Source organism: Pseudophryne corroboree, chromosome 3 (assembly GCF_028390025.1).
Source record: "Pseudophryne corroboree isolate aPseCor3 chromosome 3, aPseCor3.hap2, whole genome shotgun sequence".
Taxonomy (NCBI): Eukaryota; Metazoa; Chordata; class Amphibia; order Anura; family Myobatrachidae; genus Pseudophryne; species Pseudophryne corroboree.
Window position 1 is genome coordinate 448739217 of NC_086446.1, and position 20064 is coordinate 448759280.

Here is a 20064-nt window from a genome sequence, read left to right on the forward strand (position 1 = left end):
CGCCGCGCCATGGCAAGATCCGCTACTGCTGTGCCCCCACTGCCGCTGCCCGCTGTGTCCCGCAGTGAAGGGAACTAGACGCGTAGCATCTAGTTTCCCTTCGTGGAGAGGACCTTTACTGTGTGGTGCGCGATGACATCATCGCGCACCGCACACCAAAGGTCCTCTCCAAGAAGGGAACTAGACACTACGCGTCTAGTTTCCCTTCGTGGAGAGGACCTTTGCTGTGCAGTGCGCAATGACATCGCGCACCGCACAGCATTTCAGCGGCGCTACTACTGTACAGGGGGCGTAACTGACCACGCCCCCTACATGAAGCCACACCCCTATATCCCGGCCGGGGCGCAAAAAGCCCTAGAACCGGCCCTGGTTGTACTTGTTATGTAACTTCTCTGATCAGGGAATCCATGGGACCCATAGACAAGTTTGTCTAATGCGGACTAGACAATATGCCACCATAGACGCTCCTCCTCTGCTCTCTTCCTGAGTATGAGTGGAGGCTTACACATGCATACAGGGGAACCCTGTTTCAGCTTCCTGCTCCTGTGTCATAATTATCATAGAGGAACTCAGAGCCAAAATTAAGCTTATGTTGTATTGCTTGTATTTTATTATTTGGGGGCTTACTGTCCTTTTATGGTTCATTGTTAATTCGGAACACCTGCAAGGTATACTAAAACTTTTTTAAATCGTGGCACACTAGAGCATCAGAATTTTTTTCACTCCACGCCTAGGCCAAAAGTTTCTTATTGAGAAATTTGTAAGGAAATATTAAATTAAGAAAATTGTGATTATATGTCATCCTCAGGTTCTATTGTGTGGTGAGGGACACGATTTGCTTCTGTTTGTCCACATATTTTATGATTGACAGCCAACAGCACTGGTTTTTACATTGATCATAAATAATTTGAATTGGTCCTGGATCACCAACCCAAGGCACCCCTGCAAGTATCCTGAGGTACTCCAGGGTGCCACGGCACACAGTTTGAGAACCACTGCTATAGCCCATTTTTGGGCTCTACACCTCGCAGTCTGAGGTCCATTCATATGTATAGTATTAAAACGTTTATTCAGACTATAGAGTATTTAGAGGTTCACTTATAGAAGAAAGATAACAAGGTTAAATTAAGAGAGTGAATACATATTTTATTTGATAAATGAGCACAATGATGTATGTTATGCAATGAATGCACAAGGTCATTTCTGAACAGTATGAGAGGAAAACTGTAGTGCAAATGCTATTGTGATTTCACGTGTCTATTTACTGCAGCCATTGCATGGAAAAGTGGATGGATTTGCAGGCCAAACTTGCTGTGTCTGCATGGGAGTAAATGTACTGTATGTAGTGGTCTATAAGGTAATTGGATGGACTAGGGTATTCCTGTCATAGTACAGATCAGATATGTAAATGCTTCGAAAATTGGATTTCATTATACAGGACAGGATTATGTAAATGAGATAAAGATGTGTCTATTCTTTGTGGCAGGGTGCACAGCATTTTCCTCCTGGAAAAAGGGCTTGTAATTTCTTGTAGCTCTGAGGTCAGGTCTTGTCCCTGTACCTATATAATTGGACTGGGTCTTGCCTCTGTACCTATAATGGGATCCAGTCATTGCTCCTGTACCTATAATGGAATCGGGTCTTGCCCCTGTACCTATAATGGGATCCAGACTTTGCTTCTGTACCTATAATTGGATCTGGTCTTTGCCCTTGTACATATAATGGGATCTAGTCTTTGCCCTTGTTTCTATAATGGGATCTGGTCTTTGCCCCTGTATCTGTAATGAGATCTGGTCTTTGCCCCTGTATCTGTAATGGGATCTGGTCTTTGTCCCTGTATCTGTAATGGGATCTGGTTTTTGCCCCTGTATCTGTAATGGGATCTGGTCTTTGCCCCTGTATCTGTAATGGGATCTGGTCTTTGCCCCTGTATCTGTAATGGGATCTGGTCTTTGCCCCTGTATCTGTAATGGGATCTGGTCTTTGCCCTTGTACTTAGAATCGGATCTAGCCTTTGCCCCTGTACATATAACGGGATCTGGTCTTTGCCCCTGTATCTGTAATGGGATCTGGCCTTTGCCCCTGTATCTGTAATGGGATCTGGTCTTTGCCCTTGTACTTATAATCGGATCTAGCCTTTGCCCCTGTACATATAACGGGATCTGGTCTTTGCCCCTAAAGCTATAATTGGGTATGGTCCTGCCCGTGTACCTACTATGGGATCCTGTATTCCCCGCTAAAGCTATAATGGGATCTAGTCTTAGCCCCTGTACCTTTAATGGGATCCTGTCTTGCCCCTAAAGCTATAATGGGATCTAGTTTTTGCTCCTGTACCTATAATGGGATCTGGTATTTGTCCTTGTATCTATAATGGGATCTGTTCTTTGCCCCTGTGCCTATAATGGGCTCCTGTCTTACCTCTAAAGCTATAATGGGATCTAGTCTTTGCCCCTGTAACTATAATGGATGCTGTATTTCCTCTAAAACTAGAATGGGATCTGATCATTGCTCCTGTACCTATAAAGGAATCCTGTCTTGCCCGTAAAGCTATAATAGGATCTGGTCTTGCCCCTGAATACCTATAATGCAATGTATTTAGGAACTTTCAGTTGCTATTTTGCAGTAAAATCATTTCTGCTGCCAATGTAATAAAAGCCTTTAGAAACACAAAAATGACATCCATAATGTTTCTTCACCCGCATGATTATTTTAAATGATAAATGGGGCTATACTGAGCAGTATTGTAGGAGAAAAACATACAGTATGATGAAATTAATATGGGGGTTAGTCCTTACGTTTTTTTCGTGTGTTGAAACATTACACTTTGCTGTAGCTTTATGTGCAAAGCCACATTATAGAGAATTCTGGGGCATATGTAAGGGCCATGATGTGGGCACATACATTAACATGAACTAGGAAGGCAAATAGCACTTGATCACATAAAACAGCATTGCCAGCTCACACATTTACAGTTTAGAAATTGAATATGACCCTTATTGACTGCAAATAGCAAAAGCCGCATACAAAATATCTGTCACATTGCAACAAGTGACCTTTTTAGACATCTATAAAACATGCCCACGGTGGTTTTAGAAAAATAGAAGTCACTTTATGTAAAACAGCATCGTGGGATTTCTCCAGCTGTCAAGCAACACAAGTGTACATGGCTAAGACAGATCCAACACTGCCTGCCTGTGTCCTACATAATGTGCAGAAACCTGCTGACATACAGAGCTAAATTATAAATTAACTTGCAGCGTTATACATGTAAATGTTATAAATAAATTATTCATTCTCGTGAACTTCTATCTCCAGATATCCTTTAGCATTCTGGAACTTGTTACTTGTGAAATCAACCAGCAAATACTTCTTCCCAGCCTTATATGGCGTTACTGTTAGAGGAATTGTGATGGTCTCGTTCGGGTTCACTGTGCATGCCCTAAAGACAGAGCACATAAAAATAATATTATTACATTTCTATACAAGCACAGCTGCAAATATATAAATGAAAAGTGGCTTTTCCATCAAATGGTAGATGTCATATTAGAGCTATTCAGGGGCATATTGGCCATATGGCTCACCAGGAAGATTTCTGGAAGGCCAACAAGTCTGTGGGGCTATGACAGGCAGCCCACCGCACTTAGGGGGTCATTCTCACCTGATCGCACTCTGCCGTTCATCGCTGCATAGCGATCAGGTCAGAAGTGCGCATGCGCTGGCGCCGCAGTGCGCCGGCACATGCCAGACAGCTGACGGCTGTCATAGCTCAGCGATCGCCTCTGCCTGATTGACAGGCAGAGACGTTCGCTGGGCGGGAGGGGGCGGCACGGCGGCCGTTTAGTGGGCGCGGTGCCACGCAGGCGTGGCTGGACCATGCGGGAGGCGGGCTGCAGCGGTTGCGTGACATCACACGCAGCTGCTGTGACCATCACAACGACGAGTAACTCCCTGCCAGCACGCAGGAGCTGCACTGGTAGGGAGCTACTCTTCAAGTACAAAAGCAACGCCGCTGTGCGATGCTTTTGTACTTGTGCGGTGGGCCCGGGCCTGACATGCGAGGTGGACTAGCCCTGTGCTGGGCGTCCCCCTGCATGTCGGTGTGGATAATCGTAGCTGTGCTAAAATTGGCACAGCTACGATCAGGTCTGAATTAGGCCCTTATTACACTGCATTATCCCCATTCATTGTTATTCCATCTCTGCAGTACATCAACATACCTCCACGGTTGTGACTGGAAAGGGGTGGGGCCTCAAGTGGAGGGGCAGGGCCTAGCACCGCGATCCCCCATTTTTGTCATTTTGGGGGTGTACCCAATGCTCCCTGAGCTGCTGGGCAGCCCCTGGCTCCACTCCCTACACTGATAGATGCCGTGCACATGCGCACGGCATCTAATCAGTAATCACTGGCTACTTTGCTGAGCAGAGCAGCGGTGATCACTGGCTCTGCCAACTGTCTCTCTCCCGCCCGCGGGACACTGCGGCACGCTGGTGGACAGCGAGACAGTCCCGCTAATTGGACACTGTCCCGCTGTCCCACCCGTATTCGGGACAGTTAGGAGGTATGCATCAACCCTGTCATCCCATGATGCTGCTTTGGCTACACGCCATGATATTCCTCTTGTTCTACCCATGCCAGGACACTTCTACAAAATTTGACAGGGCCACTTTTAATTCCCAATCCGCCCCAGGTCTCAGACACAACTGCAGCAAAAGACGCAAGTAAGGCTACAAGTACGTAAGATCAGGCCCTATGAGGAGGGATCCTGCCCCCTCATCAGACCCCACCCCCATCATCAGACCGCACCCCCATAAGGGCTGCTTCCATAAATTTCCCAGGCTGGTTTTCCATCCCAATCCGCCCCCTGGAGCTATTTTACTCTAACATATAGATCTACAGCACAGATTAGGTGCATCATTTGCAATTAGGAGTAAATTCAGATACAATAATTAAAATATAGTTTGTAATTAGAATATTTATTGCCAATACACTATTATTATAGTTTAAACTATAAAGGCATTTGCTCTAATACAGTCTGTTCTATTAAGGTATAATCAGAGGAGTAGTGATTATGGGGCACAGAAAGTGGCTGTTGCTGTGGGCAGCATCTGCAAAAGCAAGATTTCTTATATTGGGGGTCATTCCGAGTTGTTCGCTAGCTGCTTTCGTTCGCTGTGCAGCGATCAGGCAAAAATCGGCACTTCTGCGCATGCATATGCGGCACAATGCGCACGCGCGTCGTACTATTACAACGAACGATGTAGTTTCACACAAGGTCTAGCGAAGCTTTTCAGTCACACTGCTGACCGCAGAGTAATTGACATGAAGTGGGCGTTTCTGGGTGTCAACTGACCGTTTTCAGGGATTGTTCGAAAAAACGCAGGCATGCCAGGAGAACTGCAGGCGTGGCTGGGCGAACACAGGGCGTGTTCGTGACGTCAAAACAGGAACTGAATTGTCTGAAGTGATTTCAAGCGCTGAGTAGGTCTGAAGCTACTCTAAAACTGCACAAAATTATTTTGTAGCCGCTGTGCGATCCTTTTGTTCGCACTTCTGCTAAGCTAAAATACACTCCCAGTGGGAGGCGGCATAGCGTTTGCACGGCTGCTAAAAACTGCTAGCGAGTGAACAACTCGGATGACCACCCTTAAACTAACATGACAATCTATAGGGCTAATGCAGGGGTTCTTGTGTCTGCAAGCAAAAAGCAGTGCCGCTTATTCATTTTGCGCCAGCTGCCGCAACCGCCATCATTGTATTGCACATGCACCAGCCCAGAGCTAGGTCCAAAAGATCCATCAGAAACAAGCTTCCCTTCCCTGTATGCATCAATTGCACAGGGCTCTTGATATCTGCCTACGACACTCCCACATGGTAGGGCGGTTCCGTGTGCTCGTATTGTTAGTGTCTAGTTGCCATGCTGAAACTCCTAATTTTACTGAAATAAAGATGTAGCCAAGTTCTGTACTACTCAAATAGGATGGACATACGCATAGTGCAGAAATATGTATCTGAGCATAAGCTGGCATAATGAGAACTGGGGGTGCTATGTGGCATGTGTACAGGCAGTAGTACAATGTGGCATATTGCTAACATGGGGCACTACAATATGACATACAGGTAATATGAGCTAGGGGCAATGTGTGGTACAATGGGAACCTAGACCACCACTATACTTCATAAAGTGAACTAGGGACTAGTTAATAACATTTTCTAGGGCATTACTAAGGGGCATACAATGATGATCAACTACTGTGGATAGAGGTGACTCTATAAAAGGGGGAAGGGGCCCTTCAAAACGTTACTATGGGGCTCACAAAGTTCTGCTCATGCCCCTGACTACAGATAAAACGAAACAAAAAGAAAAACATTACTTTAAGAACAAAAGACAAAGCACTAGTATATTGCAAGGACATGCCAGTATTACATCAATAAGAAAATAGTTTGTTTTATGTTCCTTAGAGAAGGGCTCAAAGTGCATTGTTTAAAAACAAACATAAGAAACATGCATTCCAAGTATATGTTCTTATGGCATGGTGTCTCAGGGCCAGCAATATATAACGTTTATTTGTCGCAACCCAGTAAAGATCTAATCTAGAGAAGAACTATCAATTTAAACGTATAGCAAAGGTAGGCAACCTGTAGTTCTCCAGCTGTTGAAGACCTGGAGGTCTGATCATAGCTGCACTACAAGTTCCAGCATGTCTAGCTAGCCAAAGCACCAGGCCATTGCCGACCTGTGTTTTAGTGGCAGTAAAAGTGTAATTTTAACATATTATGCCGATAGTGTGGTAAACAGAGGCTTAAATGCTTACCTTATTGTTACTGGATCTTTGATCAGACCGCTGCCTTCTGCAGTCACCACAATATCAGAAACGTCTTTACTAAAGGGGTTGGCGAATACGATTTCAACATCAACTGGTTTGTTCAAGTAGGCCTCTCCCTTGAGCTGGAAATAATCATGGGATAAAATGATTCCAGTGTTATAATATGTGCTGTATATCACACAAATCTATTTAGCTTTAAAGCCCCTCTCGCTACCAACGTAAACAGGAAACATGACATCATGTAGCCCAAGGCCGGACTGGCCATTTGGACAGAAGGGATGACGGCCTGTTGGGCTGATCCGGCCACACAGAGAGCTGCGATGGCCATGCGCCGCACAGCTTTCTGGCTCTCTCTTTGACCACCCTACCACCTGACGTTGCCTGTCTCCGGTAAAGAGGGGGTGTGCCATGAGGCCAGGCCCTCTTGACTCATGGCATGCCCCCATGAGCAATGGCCACACCCCTTGTTATATGCTCACCTGCGTTGCGCAGTCTCACTCAAAAAGCACACCCCGTCCATCCCTGGCGCAGCCTATGATGATCCTCTTTTCAAACGCCTTCCAGCAAGACATTTCTTTAGCAAATGATCTAATCAGTGCTCCTCTATCCATTTTATACCTTCACAAACACGTGTCTGCTGCAGGAACACACCATTTCGCTTGCGTGCGCGTGGGAATGGGTCCAATCACTTTTGTCTACATAGTGTACTGTATATACAAGTTCATTTCAGTGATATTATAGATGCTGCATGAGGTTTTAATTATTGAAACTATATTATCACCTTGGAAATATTTTCAATGTGTAGCCCTCCACATAGCTGAACCAGCAAATTAGTTTTGTTAACCAGCATGCAATTGCAGCAGATGTACCTGTGTGAGCAGGAGGACAAATCACAAACTGCAGTCTCTTACAACACCTTCTCCCCAGAGTTTTTGGTGAGGCTTTAAGGTAAACAGTGGAGGCCCAGGATAGAAGTGCTGCCTACAGAAGCCCCAGAGGGAGACGGGACACCAAGAAAATGGGGTTGTATCTGCACACACACTATTTATTGATACATGATTGGAACAAAAAGCTCCAAGAATAGCCCCTATTAATTGTAGGTATGTACCATTAATGTTGGGGGTGCTACCAACTACAGCTAAGGTAAGTAGACAAGGAAAAAGGAAGAAAAGGCTGTATTGTTGATGCACAAGAATAAGAGTGACCTGATTATCACCACGTTCTCAAGAATTCCTAAAATTTAACTTTTATTGTTGTCGAATTAAAATAGTGTGACAATAACAAACACACAAACTACGAGTATAGACGAAACATAGAGGTTAAAATCAAGACACATACAACATATACCACAAGTGCAATTGGAATAATAAATGTGATTAAAGATTAAAAGATGTGTCCGCGTATTGATTCTTATGTCCTATTATATGATATTGCTCTTAATCTTACACCAGTCTGATAATCGTTGTCAGCAGTTGGTCACCATGTCTTTACATGACCATTTATTAATATATATATATAGTGTCAGAACTATTTCACTCGTATTTTTATGTTGACAGCTGACAGTATCCTTCAGACAGCAAGTATAATATATTATATAGATATCAACGCTGTCTATTTGTTATTCTGTACGCAGAAGAGCCTTATTAGGAAAGAGTATGATTTACTATATATGTATCAGTAGTTCAGTATTATAATACATCCTTCTTAAGCCTTTCAGGGGGCGTTTATAAAGAGGGCAAATTAAATTCTTCTGCCTAAGAATTGGCACATTAACTACACCAATTAGTGCTTATGAGCTGATTATGGTTGTAGATAGTGCTAGTAGAATGCAATGTATTAGTATGTCTCAAAGATTGTATTTAATATACTTGTGGCTTCAGTGAGACTCTCTGTAATCACATGGGGCGACTGTAACAAAGATCATACTATTTCAGGTAATGAGAATGAATACCTTCCTCATTCCTCAGTGTCAATGTTATAAGTATATGGCTATTTATTATATTCATTTAGCTATACCAAATGCTGATGTCCCACTTGGGGAGAGCACCTTATTATGACAATAAATTCAATATATCTCAATTTAGGAGAAGATAGCAATGTCCCCTTTTAATTATGGATAACCAAACGGTTATAAATTATAATTTGTACTTTGCTGGCTTTATTATTGCCTCTAAAGATATAAACGTACTAAATTGTCTGGGCTAGTTATTCTCAAATAGCACAGGTTCAAATTGACACTGATACATTTAGTCTGTTAGCAATTGTTGAATTTGTATCATAAACGTCTCCTCATGACTAACAGGTGGCCTCAATGATTAAATGTGAAACATTGTAACATTCCCATATGTTTGTTTAATCCACAACACTGTTTGTCATTGCTTGTTCGCTAGCATAGGTATATAACATGAATCTGCTTAAATTAAGGCAGTAGGTGTCCTTTCATTGAATTATATCAGCACATCTACTAATTACTTTGGCACTAATTACATTATCCATAAGCATTGGAAGGAATACAGATCTCTATCATTTAGTGTTCCATCTGCCTGTTATATAATGATAAATCTACAGCACATATCTACTGTGTTCAGGCAGTTGGAGTCTTTTCATTGAATTGTATCAGAACGTCTATTAATTAATCTTGCACTGATTGCATTATCCTTAGGCATTGGAAGGAATACAGATCTCTGTCATTAACTATTCCGTCTATCTGCTGTACAATACTATAGGTGCTATCAGGTTTTAACTCATCAACTAGATCAGAACTGGTTATACATTTAAATTAGTATATGAGCAAGGGCATAGAACAAAAACGCGGACACACGCTGCCTACACACGTGTTCCGCCGTTACTCTGACAGCTTCGTCAGGGCTGAGGAGACGGGACACCTGAAGAAAATATTTTCCTAGGTGTTAATTCAGTTTTATGTGCTAATACTAAATGAAGCTGTCCTGCACGCCATGTAGTTACTAAGCAGATGACTGTGTGGGAATTGGTGGAAATTTTATCAAGCCTCCAAAAAAGTGGAGAAAGGGACAAGTAGAGAAGTTGCTCACAAAAACCAATTAGCTTCTAGCTTGTATTTATCAAGTACATTTTATTAAATGATAGGTACATGCTGGTTGGTTGCTATGGGCAGCTTCTCCACTGGTCCACTTCTCCACTCTTTAGAAGGCTGGATACATCACCCCCTTTGTCTTATATCATGCCAGCCTACTATCTGCTGCAACAGTACTGCGATCAGCAAGGTGATGTGTTGCAGTAACAATACTGTTGCTTCACAAGTTTACACTCATGCTCAAATGTAAGTGATTTGTGACTGAATCACAGTTGCCTACCCTCTGCATTCTGCAGGAGACTCCCTGAAATAGTAGCAATCTCCCTGACTCCGTGGATAGACCAGCAATCTCCCTGATTGCACCTTATCCCCATTATGCAGCTGTTACATTCTTGGGGATAAAAAAGAAATCAGAGATACATACATTCAAAGGGATATGGTTGTTAGGTCGACAGTCATTAGGTCGACCACTAAAGGTCGACATTCATTATGTCAACATGGTCATTAGGTCGACATGGTCATTAGGTCGACATGTACTATGCCGACGGGTCAAAAGGTCGACTCGACATGAGTTTTTCACATTTTCTAAATTTGTGGGATTTTTCCATACTTAACGATCCACGTGGACTACGATTGGAAAGCGAGGCACCTTGCCCGAAGCATGGCAAGTGAAGCGAGCCATGCGAGGGGACACGGTGCACTAATTGGGGTTCCTCGTCACTTTACGAAGAAAACAACAACAAAAACAGTACAAAAACACATGCCGACCTTTTGACCTGTCGACCTAGTACATGTCGACCTAATTTCCATGTCGACTTACTGCCCATGTCGACCTTCAGTGGTCGACCTAATGACGACCTAAGTTGGGTCGACCCAACAACCCATACCCCATTCAAATGGGATCATCAGCGCCATTTCCCTGCATTGGTTATAAGACACAATGGGGTAAATGTATTAACCTGGAGAAGGTATAAGGAAGTGATAAACCAGTGAAAAGTACAAGGTGATAAACGCACCACCCAGTCAGCTCTTAACTGTCAATTTGCATATTGGAGCTGATTGGCTGGTGCGTTTATCACCTTGCACATATCACTAGTTTATCACTTCCTTATGCCTTCTCCAGGTTAATACATCTGCCTCAATGATCCCTATGGCTACATACATTTTAAATAAGGTTTCTCATGGGCACTTAAAGTATATGGAACCTCTTGTATAACACAATACACAAACAAATCCTGAAAAATCCTCTTTTCTTCAACAAGTAGATCTTACGACTTTGGGGCTCATTTACATTTGGATGTAAGTCATGTTTATTAGAGATGAGCGGGTTCGGCAGTTCTCAGAGAACCGAACCCTACCGAACTTTGCCTTTCCGAGCCCGGATCCGAGTCCGGCTCGGGTTTTCCTGCCTGACTCGGAAACCCAAACGCGAAAAAACGTCATCATCCCGCTGTCGGATTCTCGCAGGATTTGGATTCCATATAAGGAGCCGCGTGTCGCGGCCATTTTCACTCCAGCCAGTCAATAGGACACGAGGACATGCACTGAGACTGGAGGGGGGGAGGTTCAGGGGAAATTTGCGGAAAAATTATTTCACAGAAAGGGTAGTGGACAAGTGGAATAGCCTCCCATCAGAGGTGGTAGAGGCTAAGACAGTAGAGCAATTTAAACATGCATGGGATAGACATAAGGATATCCTTACAAAGAAATAAGGAACAAATAAGGTTAGTGATAAAAAAAAAAAAATAATATATAAAAAAAAAAAAGGGGCAGACTAGATGGGCCAAGTGGTTCTTATCTGCCGACAAATTCTATGTTTCTATGTTTCAGTCTCGGAGAGTGTATAGAGAGGACGTGTCCTCAGAGTTCAGTGTCTGTGTGTTGGGGCGGGAAAGTGGGGTGGCAAGTGTTGTCCAGTCCAGTGTAGTCACTCAGTGTATTGTGCTGCATCAGTCCAGGCAGTCACAGTGTTGGTGTTCTCTGCTGCCATGTATCCAGTGTAGCTGTATAAGTGGTGCTGTGTTGTGCAGACCAGTCCAGTGTAGTCAGTGTATTGTGCTGCATCAGTCCAGCCAGTCACAGTGTTGGTGTTCTCTGCTGCCATATATCCAGTGTAGCTGTATAAAGTGGTGCTGTGTTGTGCAGACCAGTGGTAGTGTCCTGTGTCATCAGTAATTCCAGTGACGATATACGCTGCTGTTATATGTCCACTGCTGCAGTATAATAATAATTATAACAACAACCTGTTGTGCTGCATCAGACCAGTGGTAGTGTCCTGTGTCATCAGTAATTCCAGTGACGATATACGCTGCTGCTATATGTCCACTGCTGCAGTATAATATTTATAACAACAACAACAACAACCTGTTATGCTGCATTAGACCAGTGTAGTGTCCTGTGTCATCAGTAATTCCAGTGACGATATACGCTGCTGCTATATGTCCACTGCTGCAGTATAATATTTATAACAACAACAACAACCTGTTATGCTGCATTAGACCAGTGTAGTGTCCTGTGTCATCAGTAATTCCAGTGACGATATACGCTGCTGCTATATGTCCACTGCTGCAGTATAATAATTATAACAACAACAACCTGATGTGCTGCATCAGACCAGTGGTAGTGTCCTGTGTCATCAGTAATTCCAGTGACGATATACGCTGCTGCTATATGTCCACTGCTGACGTATAATAATTATAACAACAACAACCTGTTGTGCTGCATCAGACCAGTGGTAGTGTCCTGTCCATCAGTCATTCCAGTCATTCCTGTGCCGCATATTGTCTCATATAACTCCCAAAAAATAATGGAGAACAAAAATTTTGAGGATAAAATAGGGAAAGATCAAGAAGAACCACTTCCTCCTAGTGCTGAAGCTGCTGCCACTAGCCATGACATAGATGATGAAATGCCATCAACGTTTTCTGCCAAGGCCGATGCCCAATGTGATAGTAGAGAGCATGTAAAATCCAAAAAGCCAATGTTCAGTAAAAAGACCCAAAAAAAGAAACTGAAATGGTCTGAGGAGAAACGTAAACTTGCCAATATGCCATTTACGACACGGAGTGGCAAGGAACGGCTGAGACCCTGGCCTATGTTCATGACTAGTGGTTCAGCTTCACATGACGATGGAAGCCCTCATAACTGAGGCCTTGACACTTATGTTGGTGTTAGAGGTGCACCCGGTATCCGCCATTAGTGCAGTGGTATTTAGACAATTGATGGAGGTATTGTGTCCCCGGTACCAAATCCCATCTAGATTCCACTTCACTAGGCAGGCAATAGCGAGATTTTGCCATTTAATGCCAGTGATTTGGACGTATAATTCCAGTGATTTTGCCAATTAATTTCAGTGATTTATAATTATTAATTACAGTAATCTTGCCAATTAATTCCAGTGATTTGGACGTATAATTACAGTGATTTTGCCAATTAATGTCAGTGATTTATAATTATTAATTACAGTGATCTTGCCATTTAATTCCAGTGATTTGGACGTATAATTCCAGTTGGAATTGTTTGTGTCGCTTGGCTTAGTCATACAGCTACCTCATTGCACCTCTTCGACATCTTTGCATGAGGTGCTGTTTGGGGCCTAGTTTTTGAAAAGTGCCATCCTGTGTGACACTGCCGTATGAGTCCACGGGTACTGCTGTATTAGTCCTGGGGTACTGCCGTATAAATCCACCAATTGCAGATTTTTTTTAAAGTGACTGGAGCGTGCTGGAGATGCTGTCAGTGGACCGAACAATTGCGGCCCACTCTCGACATTCAGCCACTGCGTGACACTACTAGATGGGCCAGGTGGTTGTGTCGCTTAGCTTAGTCATACAGCAACCTTGGTGCACCTTTTTTTCTTCTTTGCATCATGTGCTGTTAGGTGCCTTTTTTTGATATCTGCCCTCCTGTCTTCCACTGCAGTGCCACGCCTAGATGGGCCAATTGTGTGTGTCGCTTGGCTTAGTCATACAACTACCTCATTGCAAATCTTTTTGTACTTTGCATGATGTGCTGCTTGGGGCCTTTTTTTTTTTAATATCTGCCCTCCTGTCTGCCACTGCAGTGCCACGCCTAGATGGGCCAATTGTTTGTGTCGCTTGGCTTAGTCATACAACTACCTCATTGCAATTCTTTTTCTTCTTTGCATGATGTGCTGTTTGGGGCCTTTTTTTTATATCTGCCCTCCTGTCTGCCATTGCAGTGCCACGCCTAGATGGGCCAATTGTTTGTGTCGCTTGGCTTAGTCATACAACTACCTCATTGCAATTCTTTTTCTTCTTTGCATCATGTGCTGTTTGGGGCCTTCTTTTAATATCTGGCGTCCTGTCTGACACTGCAGTGCCACTCCTAGATGGGCCAGGTGTTTGTGTTGTCCACTTGTGTCGCTTAGCTTAGTCATCCAGCAACCTCGGTGCAACCTTTTGGCCTAAAAACAATATTGTGAGGTGTTCAGTGTTCAGAATAGACTGATAATGAGTGGAAATGATTGTTATTGAGGTTAATAATACCGTAGGAGCAAAATTACCCCCAGATTCTGTGATTTTAGCTGTTTTTATGTTTTTTTTCAAACATCATCCAGATCCAAAACCAAAACACGCAAGGGTGGTTTTGGCAAAACCAAGCCAAAACAAAAACACGAAAGTGGAATTAAAACCAAAACCAAAACACAAAACACGAAAAGTGCCCGCCGCACATATGACACGCCTCTCAGATGTAGCAGTATAAGTCTGAGCTGATAGGTGTGACTTTCACAGTCTCCCTGAAATGCTTTTGCAAAAGTAGGCAAGTATGGACTGAATATGCCTGATTTCAGTAATGTATTCTCTTAATATGCAACCACCAGCAGAGACAGAAACTTTGTGGGTTGCCCAGAACACAGTGTCAATTCACTCTATTGCAAAATAATGTTATTGAATCCTAGTAAACTAAGAGGTGGGGCTGCTAGATCCGCCCCTTACACTAAAGCTGGGTACACACCAGACAGAGATGTCGTTGGACCCACCATTGCGCCAACTGCGCAGCCGATTCATGACTTACTGATCGGCTGCTTGATATGTCAATCAGGATTTGAATTTGCCAGCCCAGCTGTGACATCAGCCCCTGCAGCAAGTGTACGAGCAGTTGGCAGACTGCCCGTAGGCGTACATACAGCCAGATGCACCGATGTATCATTAGACATATCAGTCATATCAGACATTGGGGTCTATTCATGAAGCAGTAAAAAGTGTGGAGAAGTGAGCCAATGGAGAAGTTGCCCATGGCAACAAATCAGCATTGTAGTAACATTTATCATTTGCATGATACTATACAATTGTACGGAGCAGCTGATTGGATGCCATTGGGAGCCTCTCCACAGGTTCACTTCTCCACTCTTTTCACTGCTTCATGAATAGACCCCATTATCAGTTACCGACAGTCAACCATGACATAGCCTCTCAGAGAGGAGTTTTGGCCACACGGCACATGGGCATGGTTTGGAAGAATCCAAGTATTATCTGGCTGGATTGGAGGTGATTTTTAATAATTTAAGATTTTTATTTAGAAACGTTATAGTGTTATGATGTGGGAGAGATCTGATCTGGACTTCCCTTACACTTCTATATGGCACAACATACAGTAAGTGACGTCACTAATGATTAGAGATGAGCGGGTTCGGTTCCTCGAGATCCGAACCCCCCCAAACTTCACCTATTTTACACGGTTCCGAGGCAGCCTCGGATATTCCCGCCTTGCTCGGTTAACCTGAGCACACCCGAACGTCATCATCCCGCTGTTGTATTCTCGCGAGATTCGTATTCTATATAAGGAGCCGCGCGTCGCCGCCATTTTCACTCGTGCTTTGGAGATGATAGCGAGAGGACGTGGCTGCGTTCTCTCAGTTTCTGTGTTCACTGTTCAGTGTGCTGCAAATATCTGTGCTCAGTGTGCTGCAAATATCTGTGCTCAGTGTGCTGCAAATATCTACGTTCTCTGCCTGAAAACGCTCCATATCTGTGCTGCAAAGTAGGAGGACAGTGCAGAATTTTGCTGACCACCAGTATATATGTATAGCAGTACAGTACAGTAGTCCATTGCTCTACCTCTGTGTCATCAAGTATACTATCCATATCTGTGCTGCATTGTAGTTGTGCACAGTATATAGTAGGAGGACAGTGCAGAATTTTGCTGACCACCAGATATATATATATATATATATATATATATATATATACCAGTACGGTACAGTAGTCCATTGCTCTACCTCTGTGTCGTCAAGTATACTATCCATATCTGTGCTGCATTGTAGTTGTGCGCAGTATATAGTAGGAGGACAGTGCAGAATTTTGCTGACCACCAGTATATATATATAGCAGTACGGTACAGTAGTCCATTGTTCTACCTCTGTGTCGTCAAGTATACTATCCATATCTGTGCTGCATTGTAGTTGGGCACAGTATATAGTAGGAGGACAGTGCATAATTTTGCTGACCACCAGTATATATATATAGCAGTACGGTACAGTAGTCCATTGCTCTACCTCTGTGTCCTCAAGTATACTATCCATATCTGTGCTGCATTGTAGTTGTGCGCAGTATATAGTAGGAGGACAGTGCAGAATTTTGCTGACCACCAGTATATATATATAGCAGTACGGTACAGTAGTCCATTGCTCTACCTCTGTGTCATCAAGTATACTATCCATATCTGTGCGGCATTGTAGTTGTGCGCAGTATATAGTAGGAGGACAGTGCAGAATTTTGCTGACCACCAGTATATATATATATATATAGCAGTACGGTACAGTAGTCCATTGCTCTACCTCTGTGTCGTCAAGTATACTATCCATATCTGTGCTGCATTGTAGTTGTGCGCAGTATATAGTAGGAGGACAGTGAATAATTTTGCTGACCACCAGTATATATATATAGCAGTACGGTACAGTAGTCCATTGCTCTACCTCTGTGTCGTCAAGTATACTATCCATATCTGTGCTGCATTCTAGTTGTGCGCAGTATATAGTAGGAGGACAGTGCAGAATTTTGCTGACCACCAGTATATATATATATATATATATATATATATATATATAGCAGTAAGGTACAGTAGGCCATTGCTATTGATATATTACTGGCATATAATTCCACACATTAAAAGATTGAGAAAAAAAATGTGGAGGGTAAAATAGGGAAAGATCAAGATCCACTTCCACCTCGTGCTGAAGCTGCTGCCACTAGTCATGGCCGAGACGATGAAATGCCATCAATGTCGTCTGCCAAGGCCGGTGCCCAATGTCATAGTAGAGAGCATGTAAAATCCAAAAAACAAAAGTACAGTAAAATGACCCAAAAATCAAAATTAAAATCGTCTGAGGAGAAGCGTAAACTTGCCAATATGCCATTTACGACACGGAGTGGCAAGGAACGGCTGAGGCCCTCTCCTATGTTACTCATGACTAGTGGGTCAGCTTCACATGAGGATGGAAGCACTCATCCTCCCACTAGAAAAATGAAAAGACTTAAGCTGGCAAAAGCACAGCAAAGAACTGTGCGTTCTTCTTAATCACAAATCCCCAAGGAGAGTCCAATTGTGTCGGTTGCGATGCCTGACCTTCCCAACACTGGACGGGAAGAGGTGGCACCTTCCACCATTTGCACGCCCCCTGCAAGTGCTGGAAGGAGCACCCGCAGTCCAGTTCCTGATAGTCAAATTGAAGATGTCACTGTTGAAGTACACCAGGATGAGGATATGGGTGTTGCTGGCGCTGAGGAGGAAATTGACAAGGAGGATTCTGATGAGGTGGTTTGTTTGTCAGGCACCAGGAAGACACATGTGTTCGTGGGACGAATATGGCCATTGACATGCGTGGTCAAATTACAAAAAAAAAATCACTTCTTCAGTGTGGAATTATTTTAACAGAAATGTGGACAACAGGTGTCAATCCGTGTGTTGCCTTTGTCAAGCTGTAATAAGTAGGGGTAAGGACGTTAACCACCTAGGAACATCCTCCCTTATACGTCACCTGTAGCATTCATCAGAAGTCATTGACAAGTTCAAAAACTTTGGGTGACAGCGGAAGCAGTCCACTGACCACTAAATCCCTTCCTCTTGTAACCAAGCTCCTGCAAACCACACCACCAACTCCCTCAGTGTCAATTTCCTCCTTAGACAGGAAAGCCAATAGTCCTGCAGGCCATGTCACTGGCAAGTCTGACGAGTCCTCTCCTGCCTGAGATTCCTCCGATGCATCCTTGAGTGTAACGCCTACTGCTGCTGGCGCTGCTGTTGTTGCTGCTGGGAGTCGATCGTCATCCCAGAGGGGAAGTCGGAAGACCACTTGTACTACTTCCAGTAAGCAATTGACTGTCCAACAGTCCTTTGCGAGGAAGATGAAATATCACAGCAGTCATCCTGCTGCAAAGCGGATAACTCAGGTCTTGGCAGCTTCGGTGGTGTTAAACGTGTGTCCGGTATCCACCGTTAATTCACAGGGAACTAGAGAATTGCTTGAGGTAATGTGTCCCCGGTACCAAATACCATCTAGGTTCCATTTCTCTAGGCAGGCGATACCGAGAATGTACACAGACGTCAGAAAAAGAGTCACCAGTGTCCTAGAAAATGCAGTTGTACCCAATGTCCACTTAACCACGGACATGTGGGCAAGTGGTGCAGGGCAGACTCAGGACTATATGACTGTGACAGCCCACTGGGTAGATGTATTGCCTCCCGCAGCAAGAACAGCAGCGGCGGCACCAGTAGCAGCATCTCGCAAACGCCAACTCGTTCCTAGGCAGGCTACGCTTCGTATCACCGCTTTCCATAAGAGGCACACAGCTGACAACCTCTTACGGAAACTGAGGAACATCATCGCAGAATGGCTTACCCCAATTGGACTCTCCTGGGGATTTGTGACATCGGACAACCCCACCAATATTGTGCGTGCATTACCTGTGGGCAAATTCCAGCATGTCCCATGTTTTGCACATACATTGAATTTGGTGGTGCAGAATTTTAAAAAAAACGACAGGGGCGTGCAAGAGATGCTGTCAATGGCCCGAAGGATTGCGGGCCACTTTCGGCATTCAGCTACCGCGTGCCGAAGACTGGAGCACAGCAAACACTCCTGAACCTGCCCCGCCATCATCTGAAGCAAGAGGTGGTAATAAGGTGGAATTCAACCCTCTATATGCTTCAGAGGATGGAGGAGCAGCAAAAGGCAATTCAAGCCTATACAACTACCTACGATATAGGCAAAGGATGGGGAATGCACCTGACTCAAGTGCAGTGGAGAATGATTTCAACGTTGTGCAAGGTTCTGCAACCCTTTGAACTTGCCACACGTGAAGTCAGTTCAGACACTGCCGGCCTGAGTCAGGTCATTCCTCTCATCAGGCTTTTGCAGAAGAAGCTGGAGAGATTGAAGGAGGAGCTAAAACTGAGCGATTCCGCTAGGTATGTGGGACTTGTGGATAGAGCCCAGGATTCACGGGTGGTCAATCTGTTGAAATCAGAGCACTACATTTTGGCCACCGTGCTTGATCCTAGGTTTAAAGCCTACGTTGTATCTCTCTTTCCGGCAGATACAAGTCTGCAGAGGTGCAAAGACCTGCTGGTGAGAAAATTGTCAAGTCAAGCAGAACGTGACTCATCAACAGCTCCTCCTTCACATTCTCCCGCAACTGGGGCTGCGAGGAGAAGGCTAAGAATTCCGAGCCCACCCACTGGCGGTGATGCAGGGCAGTCTGGAGTGAGTGCTGACATCTGACTGAAGGACCTGCCAACTGAAGGACCTGCCAACGATGTCGTCTACTGTCACTGCATATGATTCTGTCACCACTGAAAGAATGGTGGAGGATTATATGAGTGACCGCATCCAAGTAGGCACGTCAGACAGTCCGTACGTATACTGGCATGAAAAAGAGGCAATTTGGAGGCCCTTGCACAAACTGGCTTTATTTTACCTAAGTTGCCCCCCTCCAGTGTGTACTCCGAAAGAGTGTTTAGTGCAGCCGCTCACCTTGTCAGCAATCGGCGTACGAGGTTACTTCCAGAAAATGTGGAGAAGATGATGTTCATCAAAATGAATTATAATCAATTCCTCCGTCGAGACATTCACCAGCAATTGCCTCCAGAAAGTACACAGTGACCTGAGATGGTGGATTCCAGTGGGGACGAATTATTAATCTGTGAGGAGGGGGATGTACATAG

The 20064-nt window shown here is 44.1% G+C and overlaps 1 protein-coding gene across 2 annotated transcripts in view; it reads right to left on the minus strand.

Moving 5' to 3' along the window:
- Positions 1 to 1125: 1125 nt before the first annotated feature.
- Positions 1126 to 20064, minus strand: part of LOC135055927 (protein-glutamine gamma-glutamyltransferase E-like) — an 82506-nt gene continuing 63567 nt past the window's right edge. For both annotated transcript variants that reach the window (XM_063960529.1, XM_063960530.1), the window contains exons 4-5: positions 6813 to 6946; positions 1126 to 3439 (exon numbers count right to left, since the gene is read on the minus strand). In XM_063960529.1, coding sequence (XP_063816599.1) covers positions 3286 to 3439; positions 6813 to 6946 — 288 coding nt within the window. In that variant the 3' untranslated portion in view covers positions 1126 to 3285. The remainder of the gene's footprint in view (positions 3440 to 6812; positions 6947 to 20064) is intronic.